The following is a 13,487-nucleotide window of genomic DNA, read 5'->3' on the forward strand; positions in this document are numbered from 1 at the left end:
GGGTTTGAACCGCCAGCCTTCTGGTTAGCCGTCAAGTGCCTTAGGCACTATGCTACCAGGGGAGGAGTTCATGTCTGAAATGATGGAGTGGCATGGTAGTTTGGACATTTGGGATATCTTTAACCCCCGCCTCATGGGGACCTGCCTTGTGCTGATCTTTCTGAGAGAGATTGTTAAAGTAGTAGTAGTATTTGAGTTTTTCAGATGAAGAAACAGGCTGAGAGAGGTTAAATAACTCATTCAGTCTTGAAAGTAGCAGCCAGTGTGTCTGGAACCTGTGTCTCAGTGATTCGAAGGCCTGCCCCCATCACCTGTCTTTTGGGTTGCCTTATGATTTTGAAACTAATTTTATTTTATTGAGCATGAGTATAAGGAAATTCCCTTTAGAGTATATGTAATGTTCACATCGGATGGTTGGAAGTACTTTTCAAACCATATTTAAAGTCTGAGGTTTGTCATAGTAGAAGTTTCTATGAAGTGGAATTTTCTATTGTTACAGTGGAAAGAATTACTGGGTGGGGGAGCAGATTGAGACATCACCTAGAAACCTCACAGGTGTCCTGATGGGAGGGCCCCTGTTTGGGTGACCCTGAGCCCTTCTCATTTTAATAACCTGAGTAATTGCCTTTGATAGGCATGCTTTTTTTTGAGCTCATTAATGACACTCCAGCGTGGATTTTATTCCTCTTAGCCCTGTTTCACCTGCAGAAATACATCCCTTGGATGCTACCCACTGATTGCCACCTCACTGTCTGTGTATCAGTGCTGTCCTGCCGGCATGGGGAGGGGGAAAGGAGAAGAGAAGGGAAAGGGTTTAGCAAGAAACCGAACCCCTCCAAGCTGAGCCTGTATGCCTGCTTAATCTGCTTAAAGGCTAAGTCCGGATCCAGACACCAGAACCTTGACACATTCAAATTTGATGTTTTTTTGTGGTTAGGGTTTTTATGATTGCCTTACTAAGCATGTTCACGTCCTTTTTCTCTCCCCTCTTGTGATACACAGCCTACCTTGGGTGCACACACAGGTAAGTATTTACTACGCTTAGTTCATTTTGCTCCTGTGTCTTGTTTTTGGTCCTCAGGGTGTTCATTTTTGCAGCCTGTGAAGTATTTCGAGCGTTGGAACAATATCATACCCCTAAATGAAATTTGGATTATTTACTTTCAGATGTGTCTCCTAACAATGTAATGACTGTGGAAAGGCACATGGCCTGATTTGAATGGAAATTTATGTGGGGATGATTTTAGAGCTTTCTGTTTATTGAAAAAAGCAATTTCCTTTCCTTATCCTCAGGGCTACTTTTCCCACTCTGCTGCCATGATAATCACAAGAAACACCAAAGAAGTTGAAATAATTGAAAACGACCCACATCCAACCCAACTTAATTTATTTCACTTGTGTCTATCTAGTTATATGGACTTGCGATACATACAGGTGTTTATGGAACAATGGACAGGAGCTCGGGGTTGCAGTTTCAGAAAACATCGACCTTCTAGTTTAGAAGTAAATTCCTCTTCAGGGAGTATGATCATTCATTAATTTGATCAGCGCTGTATTTTGTGTCTTGTAGATACAGGATACTGTAGGAACATCTGTTGTACCATAATTTGGAGAGGCTGCTAGGCTGTTTCAAAAATAAACCCCAAATGCCTTGACAACAGCAGTTTGACATAGATGCTGGTAGTGCCAGGTCACCAGAAGTTTTAGTCCTTTTGGCTTCAGCTTGGGTTAAGTGATAACTCTAAAATGCTTTCAGATGTTCTCTATTGGAAGGGGCTGTCTTCATTGACTGGTGGCTTATTTAGTGAAATAGTGTCCAACAATCATTTTCCACCTTCAAGCCATAGCATTCATAATTTTGTAAATCGAAATTCATTTGCAAAATGGGCCTCTGCCCATCTCAGCAAGCGTTATGCACACATAGCCTCATTTAAACAACTGGGACTTCTCAAGTGTTCAGGCAATTTGGGTAGGCTTCCCAATCTTGCCTCTCCATCTCCTGTCTGAACAACTTCTTCCATGCCACAGTATGTTTATGCAACACTGGATAAGACTTTTAAGGGAAATTTCTTCCAGGTGACCTCCTTGTGTGAGGCTGGGCTGTGAAGAATTCTTAAGAAACCCAACCCTCATGAGATTGGCTTGGTTGAGAACATTGCTCAGTGCAGAAACAAGGGGTAGAATTCGGTTATTTTTGGCTCTCGAATAAATGAATTCTGTTTCCTTTTGTGTAGGTGGCAGAAGAAATTAACCCCCCCAGAGAAGGTCTTGTCTCCGTTGGAAATTGAACTTTTGATTTCTTTTCAATTAAGAGAGCCCTGGATAAGAAAATGTGAAATTGTTTTTATTTGAACTCCAAGCAACTTGGAATAGGTTCAGCTGTGTGCATGTCTTTTATAGATCTGTCTTTGTCATTGTTGTCTGTCTTTACATTGCATTTTCTGGAGGCCTGCACGGGGATTGTCAGATGCCCTCCAATTCAGCATCACATGTGGGTAGATTCTAATGAGTCCTCTTTTAATCTTCACAGCACTTTTGGAGAAATCAGTCAGGCGAAGGCGGGACACTGAAGCTGTACAGAAAGCCAAAATGCTTTATTCATCCTGCATGAATGAGAGTGAGTAATAAAATAAAGTATTTACCTCGCTTATTCTTCAGAGTCATATTAATGTTGAAAGATACTATTTAAGGAAAAAGAAAACTACTAAGAATTCTGTTCCTGTTGAAAGGTGTTTAAGGAAAGAAGTGATTCTCAAAGAGTGGATTTGGACGAGCTCTGTCTTAGTTAATGTTCCGTGGCTAACTTGATGGAGAAAATACTTTTATTTCTGTAGTTTGGATTCTTTGCAGAGCAGTTACTCTGTGAGAAACTTGGGTAGTCAGAGGGGAAACTCCATCGTACGTGGTACAGAAACCAGAATGCAGAGGCTAGGTTTGATGTGAGAAGGTGCTGGGGTAGAGGACACTAGGGAATGCTGATCTCTTCCATAGGACCCACTAGGGCATTGGGACATGCCGATTCCCAGGCAGGTCAGCCTAACGGACATCACTGGAGGGTGCCTTGGGCCTATCTCTACATATCTTGGGTCTAATGGGAGTTAGAAGAGACACTGCCCTTAGAATAGCTATTCTGTCTGGTCTGCTTTCTGAAGGCCATGCAGGGAAAAGCCAGTGTCTCTGGTTTAGGATTTGGGGTATCACTTGGTGAGCTCGAGAAGGGCAGTGGAGGATAAAAGAGCCCGAAGCATTAATTCACATACACTGGGGAATGATTGGCTTTGTTGAGCCATTTCCTTCAGTTAGGGCTGTTTTTACTCCTGCAGAGAGTATTATCAGCCTAATATCATTCATTGCCTTTAGTGAGCCCATGGTTCATTTGCGGGGACTGTCCATCAGGTTCCCTAGGCTGCTGGCTTGGTAAGAACATGAGTTTTAGACAGTCACGTTGAATTGTGAGTTGTAGGGTGTTCTGTCTCTATGGTCATGCTCATTCCACTTCACTTCTCCCACCCTCTTCCTACCTAACGGCTATTCCAAGACCCAGGACTGAAAATTTCAGTTGGGGCCTTCTGGGAATTTCCTCTCGAGAAGATGCACTTGCAGTTCTGGTTTGGTAATCCAGTTTTCAATTCTAATTCCTCCCTCACGTCTGCTCCCTTTCAGAAGCAATTGAAAAAGCAGATGCCAAGCCGTTGCTGCATATCCTGCGGCACTCGCCTTTCCGCTGGCCTGTGCTGGAATCGAATATCGGTCCTGAAGGGGTTTGGTCAGAGAGGAAGTTCAGCCTTTTGCAGACACTTGCAACTTTTCGTGGTCAATACAGCAATTCTGTGTTCATACGTTTGTATGTGTCCCCTGATGACAAGGCGTCCAATGAACACATCTTGAAGGTAGAGTGGAGACTTTGTTCATCCTGTTAATTCAGTCCAAGGTTCGTCTCTTTTGGGTGCTTTCCTATGGACAGAGATTTCATTAGTGAGATGTGGTAAAAATTCTGTGAAATAGTAAGATCTAGAATTATTTTTTCCTTGCCCCTCAGAATGTAAATCAACAGAAAAATTTTGTCAGCCTTCCAGGAAGTGGGTAAGTGAGTTTCAACTGATCTGTACTCTCACACTCAAACATCTACTCTAAGCACGTGGAGGGTCCCTCAAATCCAGTAGGAAGATGGCCATGGTTTCCTTTGGTTATCAAAGACTTTCTGAACTCTGCTGTTCCCCTTGCCTCCTCATTCTTCTGAGAAAATAAACATACCCTGATTCCTTGTTCCCCTTTCCCTGACATCTTTAATATGCTCCTAAATTTTTATTGGCAAGTTCAGTCTGAGTCTCTCTTCTATTTACCTTCAAAAGGTACAGCAAACTGACTTTAACAGTAACTTGTCCTGTTGTAAGTGCTTCCTTGCCCTTTCAATTGGGAGGAACTCAACTATCTCTTCCATAAGGGAGTGAGCCATGTGGATGGACCCTGAGGTAGGTTATGTTGTTACAGTTAGGAGACTGAGAAAACTCTCACCAATGAAAGATTCATTGAGGAAGGAGCTTTGCAAGAAGTCAAATAACATTTCTCAAATGATTTCATATTTTGATCCTGCTGTTTTTCTTCTTCCACAGTTACTTGACTAATGAAATTTTTATTGTACCACTGATTTTTCTGTCCTCTGTCAAACTAGAAAGTATTAATGATATATTGATATTCAAATCATGAAAGTATGAGACCTTTGGAACATATTACCCTAACCCAATATAAGTCAGTCTCCAAATTCTAAACCCTGAAGTTTATCTTCTGATTTAGACTAGAGGTCAGCAAACATTTTCAATACAGGATTAGCTCTTTTAGGTTTGCAGGTCATAATGTCTCTGTGGCAACTTTTCAACTCTGCCTGTAGACAATACGTACATAAATGAGGGTGGCTGTAGTCAGTTGGCCTGTGGGATGTTATTTGCTGACCCTTGGTTTAGATTGTGGATATCTCAATAAAGATGTTCAGTCATTGAGAGAATTCCTGTGTACTCAAGGAGGAAATTCTCAGTTCCAGAAACAGTTTCCATGTTGGAGGATGAAACAGTAATATGATAGTGAGATATTCTGATGCCAGCAGGATAAGACCTGCTATGTAAAGAAACAATGATGGTGATGATCCCATTGACCTTTGTTTCACATGGATAGATTCTTCTTCTTCTTTTCTTTTTTAACTAAGCTATTAGACTCTCTCATTCTCAATTATAGAAATGTTATGATACCCTTAAGTGGTGTTTTGAAGTAAGCTGGAGACTATCTTTTGAACTTAAGTTTATACACTCTATTGAGTGATAGCAGGTCTTGATTCACATGCAAAGAAGTCATTGAAAATGGTAGCCATTTCATTTTTCACCAATTTCTGTACCTAGTCTGAGAATTGAATTTATTTCGTAAAGAATTTATTAATGGAAAATAGTAACACAAAAGTCAAAAAATAGTAAGTACAAATAAACTCGTATGTACCCATCAACCCAGCTGCAACAACCATCAACTTTCTGCTGTTCTTGTTTCATCCGACCCCCTCCTTTGTTGAGGGGTGGAGCCAGAGCATTTTAAAAAGCAAATCTGTTGCACTGGTAAATACTTCAGTATTTATCACGACCAAAAAAAGTAACTCCAATTCCACAACGTCTAATACCCAGTTAGTTTGAAATTTTCTCTATTTGTCTTAAACATGTCCTTATGGTATTAAAATAGTTGCTGTTTGATTCAGGCTCCAAAGAAGAATCACATGTTGCATTTGGTTGATATGTCTCAGTCTATTTTAATCTCTAACAGTTTGCTATCTTCTTTTTTTTACAAAACCACATTTATATGTTGAAGAAACTAGATTATTTTTCCTATAGATTTTCCCACATGCTGAACTTGACTGATTTCACGTTAACCTAAGAGCTGATGAGGGAAAGTCCCTCTTTATAGGCCAATTGTAGCTATGAAATGCAGGAGAAATGATGGAATTGTAAAATTAACATATTTCAATCCCTATTAGAATAGACAGACTAGCAACTATCAACAATAGCTGCTAAACCCATTACATGAGTGGTTGATGGGGAAGTTCATGATAGAGACATCTGGCTGACATTATCTGAACCCAACTTTCAGTGGTAGCATTGTGAAAAGTAGGACAACCAGATAGTGTGTGCCTCCTGATACCAGGTGGTAGAAACTCTATGCCATCACCAGTGAGGTACTCTTGCCAGAAAACCCAAAGCAAAACACTTGAACGTAAGTAAGCCTCGAGTTTTAATATTAGTTTACAGAAAACATGGGGAATAAGAGGAGCAGGGCAACCAATTTTCAATGGCTTGCCTTGCAAACTTAATATAGTATTCAATTAAACAGATCCTAGAAAAACTAATCAATAGTAGGATACTTTTCAGATGTAAGGAGCAACAAGCAACGCAGTGCACTGCCGTTGAGTTGGATCCAACTCATAGCGACCCCTCTTTGGGTTTCTGAGGCAGTATCATTCCAGAAGTAGATTGCCCAACCTTCCTTCCGGGGAGTGGCTGCTGGGTTTGAACCACCAAACTTCTGGTTACCAGTCAAATGACTTAGGCACTATGCCACCAGAGCTCCCGATGCAAGGAGACACTCATGCTATTATTATTGCTCTTCTTTGTCAACATGGCATCTTGTTCCCAACCCATATGCTTGAGCATTGCTTGGCATTTGAGCACAGTATCCGTTTCCTTTTGTTATGTCCCTGTTTGTACCATCTTCCATGAGTGAATATCCACACACCCAAATTAACTGCCTTCCCCCAAACAAGATAGAAGCAGGGTTGTCCTAATCGTGACACATTTACAAGTTCAAGCATGTACCTAGATTTAGTAGCGGAATCTTATTCTGAGATCAGCATAAAAGTTGATGAACCTGGCAACAAATGTTAGTAGATTGGTGATTGTTAATGCTGGGAATTTGTGTGTTGTATTAGTTTAAAAATGGTTAAAAATACTTTCTGGTGGTGGAGTCTGGAGATGATGTGCAGAAATAGCACCTTGAGAGAGGAAGGAACAGAAGGAAGAGCCTTGGACCTCAGGGGGCTGAAGGAAAGAATGTGTTTGGTATCTACCACATTTTTTGCATCCTTCAGTGACACTTCTGCATGTCACTCATCTCTCTGGCAAGGAACTCATGTGTGCCATGGGACTCGTAGGATGAAGGTACAAGTTGACTAAGATGAATCCTCACCATGTACTGCCATGTTGTTTATGGCCGATGACCAGTATGTGGCCCCCAATGTGCAAGGAGCTTGGCATCACTGCCCTACACATCAAACTGCATACCACAGGAGGATATTGGACCTAGAATCCTGAGCCTGGGACCCATTCTGCCCTCAGAGCCCTTGAGCATTTAGCAATCATCATGCAGATTGAGGATGTCACCCCCATCCCCTCTGAAAGCCCCTACAGGAAGAGGGGGTCACCTGGTCACTATCTGTGAATAGGACTCCTCAGTTTACTGTTTTCTATCAACAAATTGCCTTCATGTATACTTTTTTTTTTTTAATTGTGATTTCGATGAAAATCTACAGAGCAAATTCACTTTCCATAAAGCAGTTCACACACACATTGTCTCATGACAGTGACTGCAGTTTACCAGAATGCAGTAGCTCCCTTCCCACCTCCTCCCGACAGTTACATCTTCCTTTTGTCCATCCCTTCATGCACTCCTGCCCCCTGAGCTGTCTCCCGGTGCATAAACAGCCCTTCTTTCTCCCATGATTGTTCTCTCCAAGGAATGTATTTACCTCAGGTACATGTTCAAGTCATATGCCTGTCTTTTGTTTGTCTGGAAGCCACAGGTGTGGGCTGAATTCTAGACCTGAAGGGCAGCTAGGGACCATAGTCTCAGTGGTTCCACCAGGTTCTATCAGACAAGTCATGTACATTTTTTAAAAGATAAAAATATGAAAACAAAATCTAAATAGAATGTTTGGAGCTCCTGGAGCATGTTTGGAGATTGTGTGGACCATAGTTTGAGAAGAACTGCTGTAGTGGAAAGAATTGGTTTTGGTGTTAAAGAAATTGAGGTTCACGGTTTTGCTTTGTGATTTCCTTGCCAAAGATCTGTCTTAGTTCTCTAGTGCTGCTGTAACAGAAATACCACAAGTGGATGGCTTTAAGAAACAGAATTTTGTTCTCTTACAGTTTAGGAGGCTGGAAGTCTGAGTTCACAGTGTCAGCCCTAGGGGAAGCCTTTCTCTCTCTGTGTGTCTTGGTCCTGGGAGGATCCTGGTGCAGGGACCCTGGGTCCAAAGGATGCACTCCGCTCCTGGCTCCTCTTTCTTGGTGGTAGTAGGTACCACTTCTCTGCTCCCTTCTCTCACCTTTTATGTCTTGTAAGGTAAAAGGTGTTACAGGCCACACCCCAGGGAAGGTCCCCTTACATCAGATCAGCACTTAAGGTTGTTGCAACCCACCCTTAATCTTAATCCCTTTACACCTGTTTGGTTTATCCCATCAGATCACAACATAGGGTATCATTACATATCTGCCACATTCCATCATTCCACAATTTCTGAACCACTGAGAATCATGGGCCAGCCATGTTGACACAGCTTTTGTGGGGACACAATTCAAATCATGACATTGTCTTTGTGTAAATTGCCTCACTTCTCTAAGTCTTGGTTTCTCCATTCTCCAGACTCTACCACCAGAAAGTATTTTTAACCATTTTTAAAGTAATACATGACACACAAATTCCCAACATTAACACTCACCAATCTACTAACTTTTGTTGCCAGATTCATCAACTTTTATGCCGATTGAGAATAAGATTATGCTACTAAATTTAGGTACATGCTTGAACTTGTAAATGTGTCACCAAGACAAATTTGTGTAAAGACACATTGTGTCAAGAAGGGTGGGAGCCCTGTTGGTGCAGTGGTTAAAGCACTCATCGGATAACAAAAATACTGATAATTTAAATCCACCAGAAGCTCCATGGAAGAAAGATGTGGTAGTCTATGTCCGTAAAGATTCTCAGCCTTGTGAACATGGGCAGTTGTACTCTATCCTATAGGGTTGCTATGAGTCAGAATTGACTCCAAGGCAGGGAGTTTTTGGTTTTGGTAAAGAAGGGTGAATTATAATTTACTTTTCCTTCTTGCTGTGAAGTTTAAATGAGATGAATTTTGTGAAAATGCACAGGATGGAGACTGGTACAGCTCATGACAAAAGTTTCCATTTTCTTAAAGCATGACTAGGCAATTTGTGTACCCAACATGCCCCTCTGATCCCAAATTCACATGTGTAAGAAGTATGTATTTTCTTACGTCAGTCTGTTTGGAGTCCATGTGACTCAGTGGTTAACAACCCAGCAGCTGATGAAAAGGTTGGCAGTTGGAATGTTCCAGCCACTCTGGTGGAGAAAGATGTGGCAGACTGCTTCCATAAAGATTACAGCCTTGGGACACCTCTGGGGCATGTCTATGGTATCCTGTAGGATTGCTTTGAGTTGCAATTAAGTTGATGGCAATGGACTTGGTTTGTGTTTGGTTTTAGTCAGTCTAACCTCTGATGCCCACTCCACCATTTTTGTGGAAAATTGAACCTCAGTCTTGGCATGTCTGCCACCTCCTGGTCGCCTAGTTTCGCAGCCCTCTCCTTGGCCACCAGGAGACCCTCCAGTCATCTGTTACCAGGTATCTGAGAAGACACTCACTGGCCCAGGCTAAGTGGCTACTTCAAGTGTGTTTCTCCAAGGCTGGGACCCGGGCCTCCCATTCCCTCTTAGGTCTTCTTGCATTCTAGGCACACTGGTGCCACTGTTCATGAGAACCACTGATGCGTTTGCTTCCTAGGAGATCATCTGTTTGCTCTGGGAAAAATCCCTCTCACTTCAAACTCTTTCCTCAGTGTCTTAGACTTCCATTTCTGTCAAATTCTATTTTCCTCAATGGTCTTAGTCTTTCTAATTCCACAAGCTCATGGGAATGAGAAGGGTTCCTTCTGGGCAGGCATAGCACTGTGGGCAAACTTTTTGGTGAACAGATGATGCCTTTGGGTGAAGAAAAAAGGATCCCTTCTGTATAGATGCATCCTCATACCCAAAATGGGCAGCTCCCCCTGTGGCAAGATGGCACAAAATTTGCTTGAGGCTTAAATGGGAGGGAAGAAATACAAAAATACAAAAACAACAAAAGTTAATCTCTCAAAGTACTATCTTGCTACATGTGTTTGGGTTTATTTTATGTATGTAAGGAGAGAGCCAGAATTAGGATTCAGGGGATAAATGAGATTTTAATTTACAGGATTCCTGAAAGAGTGTTTGGAAGGCAAGGATTGTCTTAGAACATGTTACTGTTTACTGAAAACAATGAATTAAAGTCACTATCATTCAGTGATCTGCATTTGTTTGCCTCCCCAGCTAAATTCATAAGGATGACAAGGAGAGACTCTATTGGAAAGAATTTTTCCTGATTTGTCTTTCCTACATCACAATTTGCCAGGTGTTTATTTTTGTTATTTTGTTTCCTAACCAGAGCTTTATTGTAATATGGGTATAAACTATAATTGGAGGGAAAAATTCACAGTTTCATATCAGTGCATTAGAGTTGATAAAAACAAACTTTTTTTTTCATACTTGCAACATTCAGATTGGTTGTAAATACAAGGATTAGAAGACCTCAAATGACATAGCATCCTAATGGTGTTTTCTTGAGAAAGGCCTTTGCCTCGGAGTTTGTAGGTTTCCATTGGGATTTAGTTGACTGACCTTATTCAATCCATTGTTCTATTTTAAATGTTTCTATCTGAAAGTCTGAAAAAGTCTAGAAACCTCACTTGGATTATCTAACCTTTTATGAATAGTGGATTCCACTTCATGAGAGGAAAGCCTTGGCTTTCTTTTTTTTTTCTACACAATTTCCTTTCCTGTGAGACTGAAACTCAATAGAGTCTCCACTTGCTCAAAGATTAATTGGAAGCCAAAGCATCTTAATCATAATATTGTGTTTCATGATCCTGGTTTGCTGATTTTTTGGAAGAAATTTTGGTAGATTGGGAATTGTAGTAGTCTGAAGCCAGGTTGGCTTGTGATTTGATTGTTTCAAGCCAATTAGTGAAGGTCAAACAAAATAATTTGAGGATTTTTAGCAATACACACAGACAAGACAGATGTTTTGAAAACATCTTTTTTCCTTTCAAACAAAATCAATATTTTTCTTTGAATTTTTTATAACATCACTAACTCTTTAGTCTTTGTAGAATCTCTTGCATACGAAAGTGATTTTTATGAAAAACTGATTCTATACAGAGTTCCTGTATTAAAAAATAATAAAATATTTGAGATTATAATAAGATGAAGAAGAAACCAGAGGACATGGTTCAAAACAATTTAAAGTGATGTAAACTAATGATATAGGTATGTAGGATTCAGTTTTTCATTCAAATGCTATTAATTTATTGTTTTGTTATTCAGATGAGTTTGTGTGCTTTAATTTGGCTTAACTAACGTTTTGATATGTGAAGGATAGATTCAGATGAGAAAATATGTTGTTGAAATCTGTTTCATTCAGTGTTTGGACAAATTGCTGACGTTCAAGAAAGACTAAGTCAGATTTAGAGAAGTTGCTAGAAGTTAAAAGTTATTTTTCATTTACATACAGTTAAATCCACGTTTTGTGGTGTGCATGTATGTCAGTTTTGACAAATGCATATAGATAGTACAGTTCAAGAGACAGCTGAACTGGTTTGAACTATTCAATCACCACCACGATCAAGAGAGAACAGTCCTATTACCTTATCTTGTGATGCTACTTTGTAGTCAATCACTCTCCCCATCCCAACCCTTGGCAACCTGATGTCTCCTTTATCCTTATAGCTTTGCCTTTTTCAGAATGTAATAAAAATTCACCCTTATTGTTGTGTGGATCAGTTGTCGTGTTGTGTTGTTAGGTTCTGTCAAGACATCTCTGACTCATAGTGACCCCATGCACAGCAGAACAAAACACTGCCTGATCATGTGCCAGCTTCATGATCCCTGCTATACCTGAGGCCATCATTGCAGCCACTGTGACAGTTCATCATGTTGAGGGCCTTCCCCTTTTTTGTTGACCCTCCACCTTACCAAGCATGATATCCTTCTCCAGGGAATGGTCTCTTCTGACAACATGACCAAAGTAGGTGAGATGAAGTCTGGCCATTCTCACCTCCAAGGAGCATTCTGGCTGCACTTCTTCCATGACAGGTTTGTTAGTCCTTTTAATAGTTCATGGTACTCTTAGCATTGTTCTCCAACATCACAACTCAAAAGCATCAACTCATTCTTCCTTATTCATTGTGGACAGTAGTTCATAGCTTTTTATTGGTGAGTAGTACTCCATTGTGTACCCTAGTTTGTTTATTCATTTGTCAGTTGAAGGATATTTTAATTGTTTCCAGTTTTTGGTGATGGATAAAATTGCCTTACAGGTTTTCATGTTAGCATAAATTTCATTTGTCTTGAGTAAATGCCTCTGAGTGGGGTTACTGGGTCATATATACATTTAACTTTATAAGCAACTGCCCAACTATTTTCCAAAGTGGCTATACAGCATTGCATTATTCCTACCAGCAACATATGAATGATACAATTTTCCACATCTTGCCTGCAATTGCCATTATTTTCTTTTTTCCTTTGTTGTTTCTTTTTAGCCATTCTAATGGAAGTGTAATGTTGTCTTATCATGGGTTTAATTTTCATCCCCCTAGTGACTAGTGCCTAAGGCATTTGACTGCTAACTAGAAGGCTGGTGGTTAAAACCCACCAGCTGCTCCTCAGAAGGAAGGTTGGGCAATGTATTTCCATAGTGATAGAACCCAAGGAGGGGTTGCTATGAGTAGAAATTGACTCGATTGCAGTGAGTTTGGTTTGGTTTTTGAGTGACTAATGAGTTGAGCTCTGGTAGTGTAGTGCCTAAGGCATTTGACTGCTAACCAGAAGGCTGGTGGTTCAAACCCATCAGCCACTCCTTGGAAGGAAGGTTGGGCAATCTACTTCCGTAGTGATACTGCCTCAGAAACCCGAGGAGGGGTCGCTGTGAGTAGGATCTCCCTCGACGGCAATGAGAGAGTGACTAATGATGTTTAGCATCTTTTCTTTGCTTATTTTCCATCTGCATATCTTCTCTGGTGAAGTATCTGTTCATATCTTTTGCTCACTTTTAAACTGAGTTTCTTGATTTCTTCTTGTTGCATTTTGAGAGTTCCTTATATATTCTGAATAAAGTCCTTTGTCATATGTGTGATTTTCAAACATTTTCTCCCAATCTGTTGCTTGTCTTTTCATCCTCTGAACAGTGAACATCTTTCCTAGACTGAAAGTTCTTAACATTGATGAAGTCCAGTGTTCTGATTACCTAGTGCCACTCTGATAAGAATATACCACAAATGGGATGGTTTAAACAAACAGGAGTTTATTCTTACAATTTGGAGGCTTTAAGTCCAAGTTCAAAGTGCCAGGCTCTAGGGGCTGGGTGA

At 40.6% G+C, this 13,487-nt stretch overlaps 1 protein-coding gene across 1 annotated transcript in view; it reads left to right on the plus strand.

Moving 5' to 3' along the window:
* The window catches only part of PHEX (phosphate regulating endopeptidase homolog X-linked), a 361,355-nt gene that overhangs the window by 75,694 nt on the left and 272,174 nt on the right, over positions 1 to 13,487 (plus strand). The window contains exons 4-5 of the mRNA XM_007958328.1: positions 2,531 to 2,617; positions 3,664 to 3,890. Of these exons, the coding sequence (XP_007956519.1) occupies positions 2,531 to 2,617; positions 3,664 to 3,890 (314 nt within the window). The remainder of the gene's footprint in view (positions 1 to 2,530; positions 2,618 to 3,663; positions 3,891 to 13,487) is intronic.

The sequence above is a fragment of the Orycteropus afer genome, unplaced genomic scaffold (genome assembly GCF_000298275.1).
Source record: "Orycteropus afer afer isolate SDZICR_OR568_19922 unplaced genomic scaffold, OryAfe1.0 scaffold00924, whole genome shotgun sequence".
In the NCBI taxonomy this organism is placed as follows: Eukaryota; Metazoa; Chordata; class Mammalia; order Tubulidentata; family Orycteropodidae; genus Orycteropus; species Orycteropus afer.